At 39.2% G+C, this 23,818-nt stretch overlaps 1 protein-coding gene across 1 annotated transcript in view; it reads right to left on the bottom strand.

The window, feature by feature from the left end:
• LOC139740456 (spatacsin-like) overlaps positions 1-18,853 on the bottom strand; it is a 45,513-nt gene extending 26,660 nt beyond the window's left edge. The window contains exons 1-17 of the mRNA XM_071651053.1: positions 18,651-18,853; positions 16,801-16,991; positions 15,987-16,220; positions 14,287-15,127; positions 13,848-13,968; positions 11,690-11,840; positions 8,982-9,575; positions 8,530-8,618; positions 7,525-7,725; positions 7,031-7,102; positions 6,496-6,632; positions 5,731-5,948; positions 4,560-4,809; positions 2,834-3,043; positions 2,431-2,537; positions 1,161-1,306; positions 158-322 (exon numbers count right to left, since the gene is read on the bottom strand). Of these exons, the coding sequence (XP_071507154.1) occupies positions 158-322; positions 1,161-1,306; positions 2,431-2,537; positions 2,834-3,043; positions 4,560-4,809; positions 5,731-5,948; positions 6,496-6,632; positions 7,031-7,102; positions 7,525-7,725; positions 8,530-8,618; positions 8,982-9,575; positions 11,690-11,840; positions 13,848-13,968; positions 14,287-15,127; positions 15,987-16,220; positions 16,801-16,991; positions 18,651-18,853 (3,930 nt within the window). The remainder of the gene's footprint in view (positions 1-157; positions 323-1,160; positions 1,307-2,430; positions 2,538-2,833; positions 3,044-4,559; positions 4,810-5,730; positions 5,949-6,495; positions 6,633-7,030; positions 7,103-7,524; positions 7,726-8,529; positions 8,619-8,981; positions 9,576-11,689; positions 11,841-13,847; positions 13,969-14,286; positions 15,128-15,986; positions 16,221-16,800; positions 16,992-18,650) is intronic.
• Between the last annotated feature and the right edge of the window lie 4,965 nt (positions 18,854-23,818).

Genomic DNA, 23,818 nt, shown 5'->3' with positions numbered 1-23,818 from the left:
ATACTTTCAGATATCATGTATGCTGTGGTATTAAAACAAACAAAAATACAGTGAGGGTGTGCAGATGGGTGTGTTTAGTTCACAGATAAGCGCATCAGTGTGCGTTTGACTTTTCACACACAGACAGAATATGTTAAAGGGATTCCATTATAGATACCTGTAAAAGTTGGTACACTGAAATATCTTGTGGTTTTACCCCACCCACACGGGGTGGGGGGAAGATGGCTGCCAGCAGCTTTGGGTAGGGACGGAGTACCAGCTTCAGTCTCTCTGCAGACACCTTCCAGAGCTGTTGCTCCTCACTAGTGGCTGGAGTCAATGCCTAGATGATAGCATGACAAAGTTTTACTTAAACAAAGAACGCTCACATATCACATCACAACATATCATATCAGTTATCTTGAAATTCCTTTTTTAGGACTTTAACATATAAAAAAAAACCAGAAATTTTCACTTGCATGAAACTATCGCAAATTTTGTGAGGAACCAAGATTTGCAAAAAATGAAATGCACACAAAGTTTTTGCCTACACAATGCAATGAATGCCGGGGCACTTTGTGAAAGTTTCATGTTGCGAATGCATGTGCTTTTACAGTAGTGCATGCAAACATAAAAATAGCAACTCTAGCTTATCCTATCAAAGAATGATCAGGAAGTTCATATCAACGATTATAATTTTTCTATTGTGTGGGGATCGTATCAGGCCCCCCCCCCCCCCAAGCTAAATACTGGTTAGTGGTAAGGTTAGAGTAAAGATTAGGGTTAGGTTTAGGGTTAGAGTTTGAGTTAGGGTTAGGATCAGGTCCAGGATTAGGATTAGGGTTAGTGTCAGGGGAAGGGTCCGGGGTAATTGCTCAGGGGGTAATTGCCCTAGACCCATGGGGATATGTGTGTGCAAATACAATGCATAAATGATAAGAAAAAACAAAATCTGTATGTATTGTACTTACATTATGTTCCAAATGTTGCACCAGATGACAAATAAATGTAGTTTAGAAGCTTTCATGGACAACAACAAAAATACATACCCAATCATCTATGTATCTGCTTGTTAAAGAATGTATCTCACTTTAATACTGACAATGACAGCAGGATAAAACTGTAACTGAAGTACACAAACATCTGCCTTTATACATTTGCTCGTATTTTTTTCACCTCACCTGTGGGATAGATCCTGGGGCATACAGGAGGGTTGCCATGGCAACAATGGGATGGCCTCCCTCCATGAGAGCTGACACAGTTGGTTGTGTGACTTTCAGGAAGAGTCTGGCATTTGAGAGGCTTGCCTGGAATACCAGTGATGGGTCTACACCAGATAAAGATGGGATAGACAATCAACCTTTCATCAAGCAACTTCTATCAAGTCAACTTTTTATCTTTCTTGGGTCTCCTTAATTTAAGAAGAATATTGTTGATTAGGAGTTACTGAAATATTACAAATATTCTTGAAATAAGACTAGCTTTTGGATAGGCTGACTGCTTTTGACCTAATTTCCAATACGGCCTTAGGATATGACGTAGTACAATGTACTCCTAGAGTTTATCTCAGAGTTGATGTGTATGCTTGGCCTTATAATCATCGTAAACACTGTGTTGTGATCAATAGCTTGAAGTGAAATGTCATTTCATCTTCATATTGATTTTCATAAATAAAAGCAAAACCCCACAACAAACATTGGAGAAGTAGTTTCATTGCAATTGCGCATTGAAAAACAAAACAATGGAATAACTTGACACAACAACCATTAATTTGAATACCACAATATTTGTTGTTAAAGTGAAAAATTTGGTAGCAATTATATATGCAAATTAGATGAGGTGATGATGTCACTGTCACACATGTCTCAAACTCATCGTCATACAACTAACTCTCACTATCTTCATCATTTCAAGTGAAATTGAAACAATAACTCATATCCATCTCAGCATATGAAACTTTAAAAGCAATGCTGGGAGAGCACCGTATTTATAAAATTATCAATCAAACAAATTTTGTCTTATGGCATAGTTTAGCCAGCTAAAGTCTTCTGAGTCACAGTGGGAGTGTCTGGTCTGTCTTCGTCCAGTGGATTGTACACTGAGGTTTAGATAGTGAGGTTCAGGTTTAGGTTTGAGCCATGCCAGGGTACTTTGACCTGAAGCAGAATACATCTCAACAATGCTCTGCTATATCCAGGGGTATATACCGATTTCCAGTATTCAGACAATGTTGTTAAGATTTATGGTATTGAATTGTACACCAGAAAGGGGCAGCCTGGCTAGAATGCTCCATAGGAAATGGAATTAGTGCACTGTATTAGTGCAGCTCAGATTCGAAAGCGTCAAGACATTGCAGAAAATCATGAAATTACAGGGGAAAAAAATAATCATCATGATCGATATCTTCACAGTTTGTAGAGAGTACTCTCTTGGAGCACAGATCGCACTGACCTGTGACCTGTCTTCCAATCCATCTAAAATGGAGGAGGATCTCAAGCCAAGGACAGGAGGCCAGAGGTAGCTGCAGACTCATCACTTCATTCTCAGACAAACACAGGCTGCAAGAAAAGAAAAAAAAAAGGGGGGGAGGAATCAGAGAGCAGAAAGAAAGAGCGAGAAAGTAACTGAGAAGGCATTTACATACAGGTATTGATTGGGATTACTTAATCATAATTACAGGCCTAATATACGAGAGAGGTGTCTTCAAGGAGTGTTTACTAGGACTCGGTTCTAAGGGATTCTGATTTATAGGGGAGGTGTTTCTCTGTAAAGTCTGTACGGTTTATCAAAGTGGACTCAGAGGTAGTGCAGGAAATTTCTAGATCTGTCTTTCGCTTCATCAAGACTGTAGTACCTGTAGAAGTCCAGGAAAGCATGCAACATTCCGGGCAACTTTTTCCTGATGCACATGTCAAGGAACCACTGCTTGAAGGCAGGTATAACGGAGGCAGTGTCTGCCCGCTGACCCAGTGGGTGGGGGCGCTGGAACAGCTGCTGGGTGCTGCTTAGGCGTCTTGTCAGCAGGTCAAAGGATGCCAGTTCAGCAGAGGAGAAAATGCCGTTCCTAGAAGATGAGGCAACAGTAAAAAGCAGTGGCGCATTTTCTGATCCTGACAAGTCTGCATGAAATGAGTTTTTGATCTTGAAGAATAAATTTATCGGTGTCAAAAAACGTGTATACATTGAGACATTCAACAGAATGATAGTAGACATACAATAGCCATTAAAATCGTTTTAGTTTAACTGAATAAGCTTTGTCAATATGCCAAGCAGCAATGATAGACACAGTGGACAAAGAAAAATTTAATATCTTGATCTTGTCTTTACTAACCCTATGTTTTTGAAATTTTAGGTGCTTATGGTAAAAACTAAATTAGCCCAAGAACCTAGTACATCATAGATATTGCCCTCACACAGATACATGTACATGGACACTACGAAGTTAAACAATTTCTTCGTGCTTGTGTGTGTTTCTTTCATCTGAATCTATTTCTATCTTCTATTGCCAAAAATTTGATACATATTGTCATATTTCACCATTGAATCCTTTCTTTTTCTTCCTCCTGTCAAATTAAATGATATCCTTCATCCCCCCCCATCTCACATGTAAAATCCAAGCCACATTTGCAATTACAAATGTATAGCAGCACTTGAATTTGTTACAGCAAGGCTCTATCATAGAATTAAGCCTCTAATTCAAATGACACCAACTGTTTTTCTACTGTGTCATGATTGCAAAATGTTACAGTAGGATGCCTCTGAAGTCCTCATAAGCTCTACACCATTAAAGCCTTGGAATGGAAGTGCTGATTACACAAGATTAATGACAAGATAACATTTAATGTCAATGTTCAATATACTCTCTATGTCACCTAGCACATACCCTCAAAATGCATCAAAGTTACCCATTGAGGTAATCCACCAAATCCCTACTGTATCATAATAACCTTTAGGTGGGACTGTGGCACTGTTACAACTCAGTGTGTTTGTCTACCTTGCAATTACGGTCAGTGTTTGTATTATTTTGCTATGTTTCTTGCAGGGGATGGGGAATTCACAGAACGCCTGACAATTCTCGGTATCGCCAATACCTAGGTACCATGCACAGAGCAGCATTTTAGATGCATTATGGGACGGTTCAGTGGACAAACTTGCCCCGGTTTTGGCTGCATATGCACTCAGGTCATGTTCCATCTTTATCCAGGGGTATTTTTTGTCAAAGATTTCTTCGCTTTAAATCATGTGACCCGCACATTGAAGCCTTGCAGTAGTGAACCCTGACTCTAGTGACAGCAAATCAGTAAAATTTTGCAATTTTAAACTCTTATTTAGTTGAATTCTACATGAAGAAAAAAGCAGCAACGAAAAAAAAGCAGACAAAAATTGCATTGAATTGCATGGGAACTAAAGACACACGCAAGACAACCAGAAGCGACAACGGCACCGAGGAATCCCACAGTGCATCCGTGTTAGGGCCTTTTAGCGTGTGCAGGAGATTTCTGCACATTGGCGATGCCCAGAATTAACAGTAACGTAAACAGGCCCACAAAGGACTGTGAGACTTGGCAGGGATCCCATACCTTGACAGCTGGTCCAGAATCTTCTCCTGCAGGTACTGAGAACAGGAGTCCATCTTGTGGGCCACACCCGGCAACAGGCTCAGCAGCTGCAGCCACGGGCTGAGATCCTTGGAAGAGGAGGAGGAGGAACCATCTGGACTGGGACCAAAGCTGGACCTAATCCAGAGCTGGAGCTGATCCCACTGGTGATGGGCAGTGAGGTAGGACCAGGCTGAGTCTGCACTGAGACTACTGTAACTGATGGAGGTATCTGTAGGTACCAAGGGGAGAGAGAAGGAGGAGGAGGGGAAGAAAGTCGAAGAGAACACAACCGGCAAAGGAGAAGAAAGAATAGGAGGATGAGAAGAGTAGGAGAAGCAGAAGAAGAATGAGAGGAGAAGAAAAATGTCAAGAGGAAGAATGAGAAGAAATAGCAGATAGAATAGAAGAAGAGGAAGACATATTAAGCACGTTGTGAAAACAGTACTGAAAAGATACGTGACATAGCATAAAAATGATGCATTTTGCCTCTTGTTGTTTCGCGCTAAAAGATATGATGGTAGGTTGTACAGGCACAGCCACTAACCTCTCAGTCCTGCACTTCTTCCATCCCGATGTAAAGCAAAAGTTCCCTTAACAGTATACTATTAATACTTCCAAGTTCAAAATAGGGAAAGAGATTCCAGATTGAAAACACAAGACAAAACATGAGAATTGGTACAATTTGTTTGATGTGTTCTGTGATATTGTTAGATATCACTACAGTGTACTTGTATTTGATTTATTTTGATATCAATGACTAATTTTTGTACGTTGTGAATAGTGTAGGTCTACTGGCATAATAAAAAATCCTTCCCAATGATGTAGAAAAATCAGCAGTAAACACCAGACAATAAAAGTTGCATGGCTCCAACTTGGCTGTGTGACTTAGGCCCCCCCCCAAAAAAAAAAAAGATTATATATGTATATATGTACAGTCAAACCTATCTTTAAAGGCCACCAAAGGAAGATGAAAAAAGAAGTGGTTACAAACAGGTGGCCACTACAGATAGGCTTGTTGATATCACTTTTCACTGGGGGGGGGGGGGGGGGGGGATTTTTTTAGTGGCCATATACGACACGTGACTCTTAAAGACGAGTGGCCACTTCAGCAAGTTTGACTGTACATACATATATGCAACATAGGTCAAACCTTTGCTCCTAGAGGCCAGGAGTCTCTCTAGTAGAATCCTGTCCCTGGTCTCTGGACTCCAGTTCCTGACCCAGTCCAGGACTACGTGGCTGTAGTGGAAATTCTCACAGTTTGTGGGCTCACTGGACACCAGGATGTCTCCTCTTCTCATGACTTCGTCCAGGAATGCCTTGGCCTCGGCATTGGGTGGAGGGAGCCAGGATTCGGAGGAAGAGAAGCTTTTTTTTTTTCACGACAAACAAAAAGAAAACTGATAGATAAAAGGCATCAAAGCATCAAAGCATCAAAAAATGACAAGCAACTTAATATAAATGCTCAGATAAGCGAGTGCAGTACTGATAATGTGTGATATTGACCAACATTGTGATGTATTGAAGTGTGTAGGCAATAGCTTCTAACTTTAGAAAACAAATTAATTCAATGATTCTCTCTAAAAAAACAAATAAACAGACAAACATACAAACATATGCATCTGTCTGCCAAAGAGGTTTTGTCATGCAAGAAAATGGTCCTTTGGTCCTTCAGACAAGCTCTACAGTGATAACAGTATGCATCAAAATTTAGAATATGAAATAAGTTGATAGTGGAATTATTTCTATAGTTGAAAGCTACTTTAAAATCTGCATTGTGCTGGAGAGCTCTTTATAGATTTCACATAGGTGATACCACTCAAATCAAATAAAGTAAGTTGGTGTGGGATGGAAGGCAAATTAAAGCTGAGCATTGAGTGTCCAAGCCTGCCGATATCATCAAACATCTACATACCTGCGGCTTTTTTCAATGGCCAGAGATTTAGCCTTCTCAAAGGACTGGCAGGTGTAGAGGTGCTCTAGTTGGTGAGTGAAGTGGAACATCTCTGCTTCCTCCTCTGAAAAGTCATGTGACTCTCTCAGTTCCCCAATCTGTGATGGGGGAAAAATGAATACATGCTATCATCGGCTTAAAGTGTAACTAACATTACACATGCCCAGGGATGTCAACTTTGTAAACAACATTGCAGTATTCTGAAATTCGGAAAAAAAAACAAGAAAAAAAAACATACTCTCTGTGGAAGAAACAGTCCCTGATGTTTTTTACCTTTCTTGCATTGGCATGTGTTGTAACACAATATGGGAAAAACATTACTTTCCATGAAAACTGCAGTATTTTTGGCCAAAAAAACCCAACCCAGAATAAAATACTGCAAAAAAGTAACAGCTGGCATCTCTGCATGCCTACAGCAATATCAAAATAACAAGGAAAAGTGAATATGATTTTGCCAGACCAGGCTTCCTGAGAGAAAAATGGAACAGATACATACCAAGAAGTCTCGTAAACCAGTGTTGGCTGTAAACAGGCAGATCTTCTTCACTTCTTCTGATACATTGTATCCCTGGGAAAACAAAACAAAAACATACAACAACAAAGCCATATGGAAAACACTTTAACTCTGCAAACAAAGAACAAATTACAAACTACGTATAATATTGATTTTATTGCTGCTGACATAATTATGCATAATCTTGGGCTTGGATCTGGACAGTTTCACTCTTCGTCTTTCTCTGTACCAATAAAAAGAGCAAGGCTGGATAGTATCCTAGAAATCACATAAGTAACCCACAACAATCTAAATATCCTGACAACAATGTACAACTTAAGCAAGTGATTTTTAGAACACACCAGTGACCTCTTATCTCAAGCACTTTGTTGTTGTTGTAGAAAATGGTTTCAAAAGTTGACTAAGACCTACAAAGTAATAATGCACAGCTATAGACACTGCAATGGACACATGACCCAGCCACATCTAATACACACCATGTTCTGTAGCATTGTACATGCTTTCACCATCTCCCCAAACAACAGGAAACTGTACGCTTGCATTAGGCCCGTCTCAATCAATAGAGGGAGCCCTGTTGCCTGCAAAGAGCCAACCAATCCCGGAACTCCCTGCTGCTCCCGCAAGTAGGCCTGAGCTAGAGGGATCTGTCTTGTAGCAATCGCAGACTGGATGATCTCCTGTGAAAGCAGACAAGAATCAAGGGAATCGGTCATGTCATTCCACATAACAGGCTGCGTCTTTGACTTTAGAGCAATTAACAAGGCAGTAATGGACATATACACTGTACACGCCATATATCTAACGTGTCTAATTTTTTGCAAATCAGGACTTTCAAACAATTCTGCAAGTGGTTGAATGCACAATCGTGGAGTACAGTGTACGGTGAATAAGGAAATGTACATGTGCACATTCCATTCATATCGTAATAAGAGTAAATAATTTCATGTTGTTAATTTTGCAAATAGCACACAACTTGAGAAATTCACAAAAATCAAAACCTAAAAAAATACATGGCATCTAAAGTATGTGGTGATGATGATGATGATGATGATTAACAGCATTTACATAGTGCCATTTATCTGTAAAGAACATTCAAAGGTGTCCAACCTCCACACAATATGTCACATATTATTCATAATCTGCTTGAAAAGAAAGGTCTCAGTTGAGATTTGAAGGTACCAAGATTTTTGCAATTCCAAAGTAGGATTGGCAGAGTTCAACAGGCATGGAACAACTGAAGAGAAGACTCTTCTACATATGACAAAATTTTGATAGACAGTAACGGCTTAAACATCCTAACAATACAGACAAATGGACAGACAAACAGATTGACAGATATCTAAAGAACCGATAACCAGGTATATCTTCTTTTCTGAGGGCATTAGACACTTGTTGATTTCTGGGATGAATGGACCGATCCACATTCAACTTTAAAATACTACTTAGGAAGTTTTGGCTGTGACTTGTCAATTTTGTCTCACCTGTGGTGACAGAGATTCCCATGCATGCAGATCGGTGAGAGTGGTCCTCTCTTTCCTCCCATACATCATCTTGGGGGCAGGGTGTCTGGCTGCACATACAAAGGTTGAACACATGACAGCACAAGAATGGAGAAAGATTAGAAAGATAGACAGATAGAATGAGAAAGAGCGAGAAGGCCATGAGAATGATCATATGTCACCTCATGACATAATTTGGCATTGGAATATGATCAAGTGATTACATAACTTCCCTTGAATTTCAATAACCGGTAAGAAAAAAATTGTAATGGTTATCTATGTTGTTTAAAAATGAATACATCAGTGGCACAGCTACAAGTATACATGCAAGATTTTACTCCCTTTCTGTAAAAGAAGATATGTCTTTCTGTCTATACATCATGCCAAATGACATAAAAAAAGACAGTGTGTTGGTTGCAAAACCACAAACTTACCTGTGTCATCTCCTCCATCAGGAGAGTCATGAGAGGTTAACATCCAATCAGGAGATCCCTTCAGGTAACCTCGCAGCTGAAATGTGTACTCCAGCAATTTCTTCACTGTCTTCTCCAGATCAGCTCGGCTCCCTTCGAATCCCTCTGCAACCACCGTCTGCACGGCTGTCGCGGCCCTGTCGGCACCAGTAGAGGAAGTGGAGGAAGAGGGAGATGTTCCACTGGGTGACAGCACTGGGGATGATGCACCTGCTACAGATGCTTGGGCCGAAGCCGAGGGGGAGGAAGAGGAGGCGGAGGAGGCAGCCTGGTGGGCCTCTGAGGATGACAGGAGTTTAAGGGCATCGGTCGCATTATGGATGAGCTTGTTCAGGTGCTTCAGAGTGAGATGCAGGAGCTGGAGGGCGTACTGCTTGGATTTGGTCTCCCGGATGTTGGAAGCAATCGCCTGGGACAACAGGTCCATGGCCAGCCAGAGCTGCATCTCCTCATTTGAGGATGACACTGGAGATGTAGGAGTTGTTGTCAGGGTCGAACCACCAAGTGGCATCAATGACGCCACATCCTTGGCATCAACCTGCTTTGATCTAAACACTGGAATTGAGAGGCACATGGCATGAAAAGGAGAATAGTCAGCGCAGAGGTATTCATTATAGGTATTATGCATATTTGACTTTCACACACTACCTACATTCTCCTCTGGAGTGTAAATCTTTTTCACACAAAAATTACAACAGAAATAAGTAGTACACAGACATCCATTATGGGTATCAGAGGCATATCTGAGTTTCTCACATATAATGCCTAAATTCATCTAAAATTTCTCAAAGGAATATACTACTTCACATTTCCTTTTCACACAGAAATGACAAAAGAATGTCCAGTACACAGATATTCATTTTGTGTAAAGCACTTTTGAGCTTCACAGATACATGTATCTCCTTTAAAGTCAGGGAAGTCCTGAACTGTACCCTCACTGAACTTGTTGCCACCATAATGTATTATACAGATATTGACTTATCAGAGGTGGAATATAACAATTGAGATCCTCGCGGGAAGTTATATTTTTGTCGAGGATTATTATATTTTTCCGAAGCGCGTAGCGCTGAGGAAAAATATAGTATTTCGAGACAAAAATATAACTTCCCAAGGGAAATGAAATGTTATATTCCTACCGAAGGAAAAAAGTCAATATCTGTTATATTATATGACCTACAGTACAAGAAATAAACTGCTGTATAAAGCAATACGACTTCTCCGTTTTCAAACCCACAGTCAAATTCATGAACGCGCGTTACAACGCTCGGCACTGTTAGTGTTAGTGGTATGCAATCGAGCCAAACCGAGCCATAACTATGATGGCTTTCGCGTAGGCCCTACTATCGGTAATTCGTTCTTCCGTGGCATATAGCCGTGCAGGAGCATTCCTAGAACAGTCGCTATTCAATCATACGTATAGGCCTGTAGCGAGGGCCTATTTACGTAGCGGTAAACGTTAGAGCTAGATTTTGTAATGACAGTTGTAAAATTATTTTTTGAAAAATTGTAGAAGACTACCGTAACTGCCACTGTTGGTCTAAAGCAAGCTTGTTGAGGTAGGCCTAAGTGTTCGTGGTGATGTATGAGAATGTGAACTTTCTAACAATGTTGTAGGGCCTAATCTCTTCTGTCTGCAGTCACTGGTACATGAACTGTAGACTACGGACCTGGCCCTGGTCCAGGTCCAGCGCTAGTAGCATAGAACTACCGGTGTCAAAGAAACTTACTCAGTTCAGGCGGTGGTATTAATACGGAATGGGAAATCCTTTGCCTTCTGGCCCTGTCACGACTGTCTAACATTAACGGGAGTAGTAGGCTCTATAGCTTCCAGCACATTCACCAGTTTGTTTCTCTCTCAAGCTGCCATACCAGTTACAACACTGCTAACAGTTTGACAAAAACAAATCTGTTGCAATTTCGCAATTCTCGCTTGTAGCGCGTGTATGCTGTGCATGAAGTGTTGTCTACCGCTAACGCTTTACAGTTGTGTGCTTGCTGCTAGCTAGCTGTGTACTGTGGTCACGGCGATTGCATTCGTGTGTGTGCAAAGCGTCTCTGTGTATGTTGCGCGCATCATAACAATTGGTTTTTGATGACGTCACCCCTCCTGATATAACGCATTTGTTTAACGTGGTCGCTGTTATATTCCATGGTTGTACGTAATTTACGTCATGTTATGAAAATATAACGCTTCTCATCCTTGTGACAATGGTCACGTGACTGCATTTTGACCAATCACACATTGATATCTATATAGGTCATATAATATAACAGCATGTCCATGCCTTTAACTAGAACCTAATAATAAGAGCATCAAGATATCAAGGAGGGTGGATGCTCTAAATTGATCAAAAAAAATACAGTTTGTATATATGATAACATGAAATGAAGTCACAGAACTTCACTCCAATCAATGGCATTGGTGACACAAATATAAGGGGCATGAAATAATTACTGCACAGAACAAGCACATTGACTAGTTTCGCATTGAGTTACAAGGATTAAGTGGTATAATACCACCCTAGGAGGTACCATGCCAGTCTGATGGTTGCTTGAATGATCATCCACAAGACAAAAATCACCACACTTTTCCTCCTCTTAAGTACAAAATGTATTTTTTCTTTCCTGGCAACCTCTCACAAAGTTCCATGCTATCATATATGACTCACAATTCTCCCCACTCTTGAGGAAGAAGGCAATTGTGTCGAGCTGCCTGTGTTTTAGCCCTATCTCCAGAGCGTGGATTGGTATAGCACAGTGGTCCCAATTGTTCAGGTGGCACAGAGCTTCGGTCACTGTCGCTGATTTATACACCATCATCTGTGGAAAAACAATTTGATGACCTAAAATGCTTCTATCTTGAACCTTTTTTTTTTTCTCATCTACATCAAAGCACTTTACAGTGTTATGGCATTAGCACTCCTTCCATTGATCATTTGATGTACTGGAAATTTAGTGGCAGCTTTGTACATGCATGCAGCGCACAGTCTAAACTCTGCAGTAGCTTGCATTTACCTGCCATAATCACGACACTACATACACAAGTACTGCCATGCACAATGCAATGCCCAATTCTTACTCTTGCACAGTGTGTAGCAATGTGGCTTATTAAAGTGCCCTGCTGAAGGACAGACAAATACATGTATACATGCATTTGGCTGATGCAAAATGGGTGTCTTTCAAGCTCCATTGTGGAAACTTATTTATGAGCTCTACTATTAGGAGACATTAACTCATTCTATGAGCTCCTATGTGGAGAGGTTAAATACTAATATAGATTAAACTAGAAATGTCGCTTTGGCGACTGGTATGCCTCCGCCATAATGCATGATTTTCCCAATAGGTCTAGATAGTACATGTGGACAATGTGTGATTACATTTTCACAAAATTGGCAAAATATTGAAATGACAAGTTTGTCACAAATGTGTTGAATGTTCACCTTCCTTGACCTAGGTTTAATTGGATGAATAGGAGAGCATGTAACTAGGGATTTAAGGACTTTAACTCGACTTTGACCCATTCATACATTTAGGCATTGAGTAATTTTCAAGGTACAGGTGTGGAGAAAAAGTGCAATTTCTGAATTGAATAGTAAATTGTTACCATTTTCATCTGGCCCTTGACCCTAAAATTCATAAGATAATCACTTTCAGGTAGAACATGCATAATATGTACTAAGTTTCAAGATAACTTGAGCCACTTCCGAGATATGGAGGAAAAAGTTAGTTCAGCACTTTCACTTGATCTTTGACCTTTTGACCTTTGAGGCAAAAAAAGAAGAAAAAAAAAACTTTCCAGAGAATTTCTATTAGGTTACACATGTATGCATGTATACACCAAGTGTAAAAAAAAAAAAATAACCCTGCTGGCATTGCATGATAGGAGGGAAATAGTAAAATTTTGAAATGTTGCACTTGACCTTTGACCCCTGACCTTTGACCTCATGAACCCTACATTCTCTAGATAATCACTTCCAGTCAGTATATGTATATACTATGTTCCATGAAGATACCTTGAACAATTTTCCAAGGTATGGAGAAAAAAAAAAAGTTTTAATATTTTTACTTGACCTTTTGACCTTTGACCTCATGACCCAAACTTTTACCAGAGAATCTTAATTGGGTAATACATGTATACACTAAGTTTCAAGAGAATATCTTCAGGCATTCAATAGATATGGTGGAAATAGTGAAATTTTATGTATTTGACCCTGACCTTTTGACCTTTGACCTTTGACCTCATGACCCAAACTTTCACCAGAGAATCTTAATTGGGTAATACATGTATACACTAAGTTTCAAGAAAATATCTTCAGGCATTCAATAGATGTGGTGGAAATAGTGACATTTTATGTATTTGACCTTGACCTTTTGACCTTTGACCTTGAGCATGTGCACCCAAAAGTTGATAGGCACAACTTCACCCCCTAATACACATACATGCCAAGTTTCATTAGGATACCTCAACAGGTTTTGATAGTTACCTTGTCCACAAAATTCATTACGGACGGACGGAAGGACGGACGGACGGACGGACGGACAACCCGAAAACATAATGCCTCCGGCACCACTTCGTGGTGGAGGCATAAAAATAGTATGGTTTGATTTGTCAATAACATCATTTGATCATGTTGATATCAGTACTGGCTGGTCAAATTATTTCTGAGAGGGCCCCATCCTTTTTTTCTAAACAACAACAACAACGACAGAGGTGATGCAGACTTGATCAAGTCTCAAACATAACTACACTTTCATCAAAATAAACAGTTGTGTCCTCTACCAACAGAGGGCTCTTCAATAAGTACAAGGAAGCTAGGCACATCATACCCTGTTGACAAGGGATTCTTGCTCCATACCCATGGACAACAGTCTGACCTCTGACCTGGTCAGCAGTACGTGTGGCTGGGTGAGGTCACCTGACAGGGACACCAGGGTTGGCTCAAGGAAGCTGAATTTAATGTCATACAAGAAGGAAAGAATATCTGTCAATCTCTGGGAGCATTTGTTTTATCAGACCATCTATTACAAGAGTGTGCCAAGGTTCATAGATTCACTAACTTTTAAAACATTAGAAGGCTAAGAGTTAGGAGAATGCAAGGATTTCAAAGTCAGAATAGTGATGTTTAGCAACTGATATCATGCTTTAATGGTGACAGGTCACACATGATATGGGTACATTTGTGTGCCACTCTTTTTAAGAACAGAATTCATAGCTTTTTTTGCTTCATAACATAGATTTACAATGATCTATCAATCTGCAGCTTACCTGTGGAAAAGCGAGGCATTGCTATCAAGATCCAGGTAGCATAGTCCACCGTAGCAGCTGCTCTCTGGGCCTTGTGGTGGACTGCCATAACACACCACAATCGACGACTGACTGGCATGAACTTCCCTTACCGGTAGCCTCTTGCTCACCTTGGGTGCACGAATGGCAGTAGACAGTGGCTGATCTGACCCCCTGCCGGCTGTCTCTCTTCTTTGGCTCATTGCCTTCACCGAAGTTGCGTCTGATGCTGGACGTCCGTGTTTCCTCTGGAATCCGGTCACGTCACGAGTCTGAGCGACTTTCCCCCTGCGTACCATTTTGCCTTCCCTCTGGTTCCCTGCACGACAATGCCCTTCTACTATCTGGTGCCAATTTTGCCAACGTCCCGCATCACTACACCACTCTTGCCGAGGGGCTTTCAATGTCTGGCTATCTCTTGAAGACAGCTCTTTCGTCAAGCTGTCCACATAGTTCCACCAACTCCTGTTACCTGACGCACCCTTCTTGCTGACCGGGGACGCACCTCGAGAGAAATCAAGCTCGTCTTCATCCTTGTCTGGTCTTTGAGTTCTCCTTCCAGGACCGACACCAGTCCCTGAACCTCCTGACAGGACATGCCTTGGGTTGTGACTAAAATATTCCGCAAGGTTGATCCGATACAACCCGTACTTGGCGTCTGTATATGCGACGATAACATCCTGTAGATCCTGGCTGACGTCAAAGTGGGATGGCTTGCCAACGTCCTGTGACTCCAGGATTCCAGCATTGGAGAACATGCTGTGGATGAAGTCACTGTGATTGATGTGGGCGACAAGTTTCTGACTGGTCACAGAAAAGATGGCTGCATTCAATGATCAGTTAAGTCAAACACGTGCCTGCATGGAAATACACATTTCTCTAGTTTGTATCATGTCAAGATGAAATATATCAAAGAAAATACTAAGAAAATTTCATTAATGCATAAAATAACACACACCAGTTCATTCACATTAATTTGTCAGAAGAGAATTTCAAATGAAGGTATATTGAAATCAGATTCATCTTGTATATATAATCTCTAAAATATTTCTACAGTACGAAATGTGAGGTATAATGTAAAAAAGATGACATGAAAGGGAGAAAAATCAAATATGCAAACAACTGTTTGCAACAATAAACAATACTTATTAAATTTAAGATCTTCTCATAAATCACAGTGAAAACACACATTTGTTGTTGTTTTTCCCTCTTCTTTTTCGTACTGGACAAAGTTAGTAGATATTTGATGTTAGGGACATGACTTTCTTGTACAAAAAAAAGCACATTAATTGCTGATTGAAAGGTTTATAAACATCTATAATACAATAATGATATTGGTAAAAACATTGACACACTGTTTCAATGTATACAAAAATCCCTAAGTTGACAAACACTGCATAGATGATGTAGAGTGTAGTTGTGCAGCTGTTACTGTCACAGTACACTCCTTGCATCTTGGTCCTGCTAGTAACCTTTTCTGGTAGAATAGGTGTCTGGAATATGCTAAAATCTTCTAATACTGTTAGACATCAAAAAAAGATACTGTACCATGTCTCTTACAGCAAACATGCTGCACTTATTCTAGTTATAGTAAAGTGAGGGACTCATCCAATAGAATGCATTGTACACTTTGAGGTAAAACTTGTAGTTACAAGATTAGGATGTGATGATTGAAAGGATACAAAAGTTGCCACTGGGATGCAGAACAAATAGCAGTCTGCCCTGAAGTCGAGCCTGTTGGACAACCTCCTCAGTTACTCCGCTGTCCACCCATGACAAGGTGAACCTCCTTGAGACACTACATGAGGCTGGTTTGGCACTGTCAAACTCCAACTGGCAAAAGTGAGTCCCTACCAAGAGGGAGGCAGATGTCTGTTCCACAACAAGGATGTGGACCTTTGGGAGGGAACTGCCACCTGTCAAAGGGAAAAATCATTTTAAACCCTGTACAAATCATCGCTAGATAGAAGCAGACTTACTGTTTCTGTCAATTCTAGCAAGCAGTGACCAGATTTTACCAAATGTCACATATATGACTTGATATTTACAGTATTGCTGGTGGTTAATTCCTTAATACCAAATGACACCAGAAAGGCATATCTCAGATATTGGCACTGCTGGTAAAGTTGCCATGTGAGATAACCCTATACTAGGCAAAAACTGGGCTATGTAGAGTTTAGTACAGTCTGAAGTTGAGGGCACTTTGGAGAATGAAATTCTGGCAGGATGTCTGTAAACAAACAATCAAACAAACACACAAGAATGAGAATGATATCAGTTTACCAACTTACACCACCACCATGTCGTCACATCCTGGCTGCCTCAACATTTCTGTATGTTTGTCTCAGATACATATCAGAAATGTCACATTTATATTGAGTAGGAGAAATGTACACTGTGCATGCACATCATTCCCTTGGTTGGCCTGAAGCACACATGTACAATGAACATGATTCATTTGGCTCGCCACTACACAAATAATGAAAAGGTGCTTACCAACTGCTTTCAAGAGCCTCTCCTTGGTACACACACATAATGTCTCTACTTTGGCATAGTCGTTACGAACTGCTCCTTTGTCATGGGTGTGCTTGAAATGCAGATTGACGACAGTCAACGATTGGTCACTCCCAGTCACGAGGATGATATCCTTCTGAGTTTCAGAGATTGATGGCTGGCAGTGATGTAAACTGAATAGAAGAAATTTTGAAAAAAATGCGAATGACACTTAGTCTAGTCTATGCCATAATTTGTGTCGTTTTCCTTTTCCTATATTTACTTGCTACAATCATACTGTGGTTATGAAACTGCAACTTTAACCATGTAGAGACAAAATCTTCCATGAGCTTCCTACCCCCTCCCCCCCCCCCCTTCCCCAGCCAAGATGGACCAGCTTCAATCTGGCTGCATTTACACAGTGAATTTTACCAGAGTCAAAGCCAGTGGGATGGAGAAATTCTTTCACCCTGCTCACAGTGCCAAACATGTAGAGGAACATCTGACAACATACAGAATGACTGATATTGACACCAAGATTACATAAAGCATTCTTCTTTCACTTCTCCTAACTTGGCACACAACCTTATCTTTTCATAAGGCCAAGTAAAAAAAGAAACCAGTTTCTCGTCCTCGCGCGCATCGATTTTGGCCGCCGCATCGATTTTTTTACTATTTACTATTTTCAAAATGGCGCTGAAAATACCAAGAAATTCATAATTCTCGTCCCATTTCAAGTATGGTACATATTTATATCTATTTGTTTGAAAATGCACAGAGTGCTGGCAAGACATGTGACATACACTTGGGACCTGGTCTCTCATAACACAGCTACCGCATACCAGAGTGATATTTCATTTCATAAATTGGATATAGAAAATAGTAAAGCCCTCTCTCGTTACCTTTCTCAGAATTACCGGACGAGAAACATATGTTACTTTCATTTTGACAATCCTCGAAAAAATAGTAAGATATCAAATAGTAAGAACCTCCCTCATCGCCTTGCTCAAAAAACCCGGACGAGAAACTACTTTCTTTTTTTACTTGGCCTAATAGTTACATTTCCATATGCCTATTGATCCTTACACATCATAATCGATCCTAGATATCAATCTGCTATTTTCCTTACACCCCACACTGTCCAGCAATGGAACAGCCTAACCCAAAAAGGCTGTAATGCCAGCCACCAATAAATCCACCACAAGGAAGGCTGGCCAAAATTGGACCACCTGCTAAATCCGACATGTACAGTAGAAACCAATATATGCTTCTGTCCACAGTGAAACCTTGGCATGGGAGGTCGAACCCTGGTGCGGGTGCTGCTACTTCTACCCACTGAACCACTGTACGGAAGCCTTACATTGGCATCTTCATGACAGGATCTGAAACCCTGAGAGGAAATTAAGAGCGCGAGATTCAGCTTTTTCTTTCTTTCTTTTTTTAACTTGTAGTTGTACCATGTATATCTAGACTATAGGATCTAGAAGTAGAAAGCACCCTACATCCAGGCACTTGTACACATACACAAGAGTGTCCCTGAAACTTACAGGTATGCACACACGCATTATCGCAATAATCTTCAGGACTGAGTGAGTGCAGAATGAATGAAGGAAGGAATGAAGATTTAGATTTCTGCTTCCTATTGGATGTTCTTTAGACCCTCTTTGTCATTTAAGTCTCCCAATTTACTTTTTGTGCGAGCAAGACTGCCCAGTAATTACAGCCAGTTAGGTAATTCAAGAGGGTGAGAGAGAGACAGCTAGTACATTATAGGATTAAACTCTACTACAGAGAGTTCGCCTGTAACTGATAAATTTACAGCACAAATAACAACACGCGGGACTGTTCTTTACCTTGTCGCATTTGGTACAACTTCGTCAAGAGCAATTACTCCGTCAGACTTATGTTTCTGCCAAGAAGAAGGAGATTCACCATTGTTGCATATAATGATGGAGCCGGATTTGGCATGAAAGCTAAATTCTGCACATGAACTGAGGTGAAATCCCGTTCTCAATTTCCGCACACAGACGGAGTTCCGTATGTGCGAAGCGGCCATGTCGCAAAACAAACTTTCACTCATGTACAGTACTGTACGTACATGTACATGTTGTACGTGTATAGTACACACAATACCTGTGAAGTGTGTGGGCTAGCGCTGGGATAAGTCTTTCGGGAAGGACTGTCTCTGTCTTGGTACTAGGTTTTATGGTAATTAGGTTGCGTGGAATCAGCTGATCGTTGTACACAAAATCACGTGGGAGGATTCTGACATATCTGTCAAATGCCATCCTTGCTTGTACAATATACATAATTTCTCATTCTACTTTTCAAAACTGATCAAGATTGAATTCATAAGATATTAATTATGCCACAATTTCATCTGCAATTGACCTTGTATTCTGTGATAAATTTTCTATTTTTGTATTCACAGAGTTGCATAATTGATGGATGGGCTCAAACTAAAAAAGAAAGGAAAGTGAATCCTAAGGCAGTTTCCTAGACCGTGTAATAGTACTTATTTTCTTAACATATGCAGCAGCAGCTAGATGACATTATTTTGACTTTAAAATGTTTTTGTTGTTGTTTCTTTTATTCTCGATTGGCCAATTCAATAAGGCCAAGAACCATCAAAAGTGGAAGTTGTCCTTTGTGCTGGTATCAAACTCATTCCAAAGTCCAGTTAACTGCAATGGAAATGTACTGGTATTAATTTTTTTTTTTTTTTTTAGCATTATTTAAAAAATTACCGAGCATATTGATTGATTCCATCCTTGTGACATTTACCATTAAAAAAAAACAACAACAACTTAAAATCGAAAATTTGAGTTATGTATGAATTATGTAGTGACTAAAATATTTTCTTCTGCTTGTTGTTTGTATTTATTCTTTCTATAAGTTCTCTTATTGGTGGTTGCTGTAGAATTATCACTTGACAGGCATATACAGGTCTAGAGTTTTGTATAAAAAGATTACTGGTATATGTTTTAGAGGAATTATCAGTTCATTGTTTTGTTGATCCATTCTCCCTTTTTTTTTTTTAATTCATCTGTTTGTTAGGATTATTTGAAAGTTGCACCTGTAGTAAAGTCTAAACAAACTGGACAGGGTGATTTTGTTGTTTTCCTTTCATATCAAGTACGGTTGTGTATTCAAAGATGGGAATGTATGTTTTGCCAAGGAAGTTGCATATTTACTCGGGACAAGATATCAATTCTTGATAGGCTTGCCATGTTTTACATCAGGTCAATGACCTTTGCTTCTTCCATACTGCTTTGAATTTGATGTCACCATTTTGTTTATATTAAACATGTGCATTGAAAAGTTACAGTGTTGTAAAATTGTCTTTGATTTTTATAGTGTGGATGGTTTGTTTACACTTTTAATTCAAGTTTTGGGAATGGATCTAGGGAAATAAAAATGAAATTATAATGTAGCTGTAGCTTGTATGACTGTTTGTAAAAACATCTGAATCTTTGAACCTTGCAAAGTTTTATTTAAGGCCCATTCTCAGTAAAAGCGTTCAAATACGGAATTTTGGTGTCGCCGACATTCCATGACAGTTTGCGGTTCCCTGAAACCTATGAGATACTATCTAAATGTTTATAATATATCACGAGGACTTTATTTGTTAAAAATAAACACGATCAAATGCGGTTGTCTGCCTTTTTGTATAAAATTTTGCTGTTAAACTTCGTTAAGACCCCCAAAACGCAGTGTCGCCGGCTATTTCAGAATTATGTTTTATTGCTCCTCTCCGTCCACAAACACACTTTCCAAATATCATTTTCATGGACGATGAGCATATCATATGTGCTAATCACAATACTCAAAAAGTTCCAAAATTTTTATTGACTTCTTTTTTTATAGCCTTTTGAAACCTGTCGCCAAATTCACCGCCAGATACGTTGCCAGTTTCTTTAGTGTTACAGCATTGCGAAAATAACAAGACTATACAATGACCCTGTGTATATGAAACCCTGAGGATATACTTCATACACTGCAAGTACTTAGATTTTTTTTTGTGTGCAACAGCTCTTTATTGAGAATACGGTACAATGTTTGAAATATCGGTTTTCTACACTTTTACTTGGACAGATACGTTACATACTTTTCACGCCACCCACTGCGACAGATATTGCAATGTCAGACAAATTGTATATTATACATTACTCCTCGGAATGACGCATCGATTCAACATTAAAGTTTAGTACAAGTGAGAAATATTTGGTAGATATCGCTCTCATAATAATATGATCGACCATATACGTTACCACAGATATGTTACCCCAGATACGTGACCGAATTTTGCTCATTGGTCTTGTGCTTTCTGGGGATCAAATCTGGTCAAAATTCATCCCTACACATTACATGCTTCGTTTTGTTGGACCTCAGGATTATATTCTTACACCAAAAGGACAGAGAGGTGAAAAAGAGCAACACTTCCACATGATTTTTCTTTGTGCGTCAGTGTCTCACAATTCAATGTCAAGTTTTCCGACAGATACGTTACCATATAATCAAAATGCTGAAAAGAAATTGTAAATGTTTTTACAAACAAATCGTTGTGTGCTCATAAACTCCAAAGTTCTATTCTATAAAACCCAGCCACTTTCATATTCTATGCAACAACTTTGAACGTTTATTTTACAAGACGAAGCTAAGATTCAGCATATCAGTTTTTTGCTTTTCAGATTTAGCAGATACGTTACGTATAATTCAGGGCACCCGCGGTGACAAATAATGTTATGTAAAACAAGGTGTTCATAAAACAATTCTGCATAGAATGACGCTTCCATAAAAAATTAAAGTTATGTTCAAATGAAGAATATTCAGTAGAAATTGCTCTGTAACTTCACCTACAGATTCATTTACGGTACGCCAGATACGTTACCAAACTTTGAAAGAGTACAAAGTAGTTTATGAAACGCTTCCGAGAAAAGTTTCAGTGTTCTGTTGCATATTTATTCTAGTGTTTTTCAACATATGAAGAACTACTCAAGATTCATTGATAAGTTGAGCAATTATTTATTCATTTTCATTAAAAGGGATGAGCCAAATACGTTACCATAGGTCAAACAACTGTTTAGCATATCGAGTTCATAGAGACTGTACCTACTTCTTTCTAAGTGCCTGCAAAAAATATATATTTTTAAACCTTGTTTGCATTATCCATCAAAACTTAATGAATATTTATAGTCAGATGGATAAATACATTCAGACGTAAGATGAGAATATTCTGTGAATGAAGAACTCAGCTTTCACATTTAGGGCTCTTTTCCATTACATTTCATAGTTTAAATATTACGTACAATGTTTAAAATTTTTAATTTGGGCTTACATCATTCATTTTTACATCAATTCATGAGGTCAATAATTAAACAGGTGATATTTATTAATTCATACACAACTAAAATTATTACTCATATTTTTACCAGATACGTTACCAAAGGTGATTCGATGTTTTTCAATAGTTATTTCCCCAGGAAAGCAATTCATATTTGTTTCCAGTGGAAATTCCAGATCGGATCGTTCCCTTTGCATGATTTGTGGGATTCGAAACTTTATTTGTAAGCGAAATTTGCTAAAAATACAAAGTGAATCTTAAGGTTACATTTCCTTTCAGCAAAAAGCATATTTCAAACTACCACACAGAAATAATTTCTACCAATTAGCAAGGGATGACAACATCTTTACCTCTTGAAAAACTGCAATATCTTTAGGGGGGACAGATGTCTTTTCCTGAACAGAAATTGGATCAAAACAATAAATTTACTTCAGAGTTAGGAGTCCATTACAACATGTAAATTTGTGGTAACGCATCTGATTGGTGATCAAAAATCAAAAATGATGCTCTATTTCCATTCATTTTTACTCAATGAATGGCCATCATTTAGAATGTTCCACTTTTTGTTTCGTATTTGACCGGTTTTGAAGTTTCCAAAAACACGTCTTTGAATGTATTACTTTGTGGTTGATTTTTCGGTTTTACTCACATGGAATTGAACACTTAATCTGAGAATGGCCCTTAAAGGGTGTGTACAGTTCTGGTCAAGGTGAGGATTTAGCTTTTAGCGTTTCGTGAGATATTCAGAAACCAGTCTATGAGATGTCAAAGAGCATGCAATTCTAGGGATATCAAAAGTGTATTTGATGAAAATCGGTTTTGAAATGGCTGAGATATCCAAAAACAAGGTGAAACAGAGATATCCTAATAAAAGGCGTGGCCTGTCGCCTTTCATTATTATCACTTTTGGGGCTATCTCAGCCATTTGAAAACCAATTTTCATCAAATAAATGTTGAATCCTTCTTAAAATTACAGGCTCTTTCATATTTCATCAGAGGTTTCTCATTATCTCACTTAGGAATGTTCAAAACATGAATCCCCACCTCAACCAGTACTGTACAGTCCCTTTAAGGCCCAATTCTTTGGAAACTTCTACTGTATTACTGTTTGTTTGATTGTATTTTACTCACTAATGCAAATATGAACTGGGGTGGAATTGCATTTCAAAAGGAATTCTCATTCATTTTTCCGAGGTGGTTGTAACCCAATAGAGTGAAATTCAGCTAGACAGTACATGTAAGCTGAAACTTAAGGCTACCCCAATTAGTAATTAGACCTACAATGATGGCATAACTGCTACTATATTGGATGAAATGCTCACTGAGAGACACCAGAAATAAAATGCAGTATGCAGCATCAATAAATCATAGGATAGAAACATATGGCAGACACACACATTTCAAATGAAATGAACAGTAGTGTCATAGTGGAGGAAAGATATCAAAAAAATATATATAAAGAGAATATTATAATCTTTTTTTTAAATGAAAGCAGCAGTCATTTTACTCATTGACCAACACTTCCTTTTTAACAGAATTTTTCCCCCTTGCCTTCTGAGGAAAAAAGTCAAAAGCTCTTTAATTTTGCTTGAAAAGTGAAAATATGTGGAACTCTCTTTTTATTGTAGTTCTGTTGCTTCACAATTATGCCATCATGAACTGTTGTCATCTCCTTAG

The sequence above is a fragment of the Diadema antillarum genome, unplaced genomic scaffold, assembly GCF_040938485.1.
Source record: "Diadema antillarum isolate AM-2024a unplaced genomic scaffold, OU_Dant_1.0 seq00000854_RagTag, whole genome shotgun sequence".
Classification (NCBI taxonomy): Eukaryota; Metazoa; Echinodermata; class Echinoidea; order Diadematoida; family Diadematidae; genus Diadema; species Diadema antillarum.
This window is presented reverse-complemented; position numbering and strand designations above follow the sequence as displayed.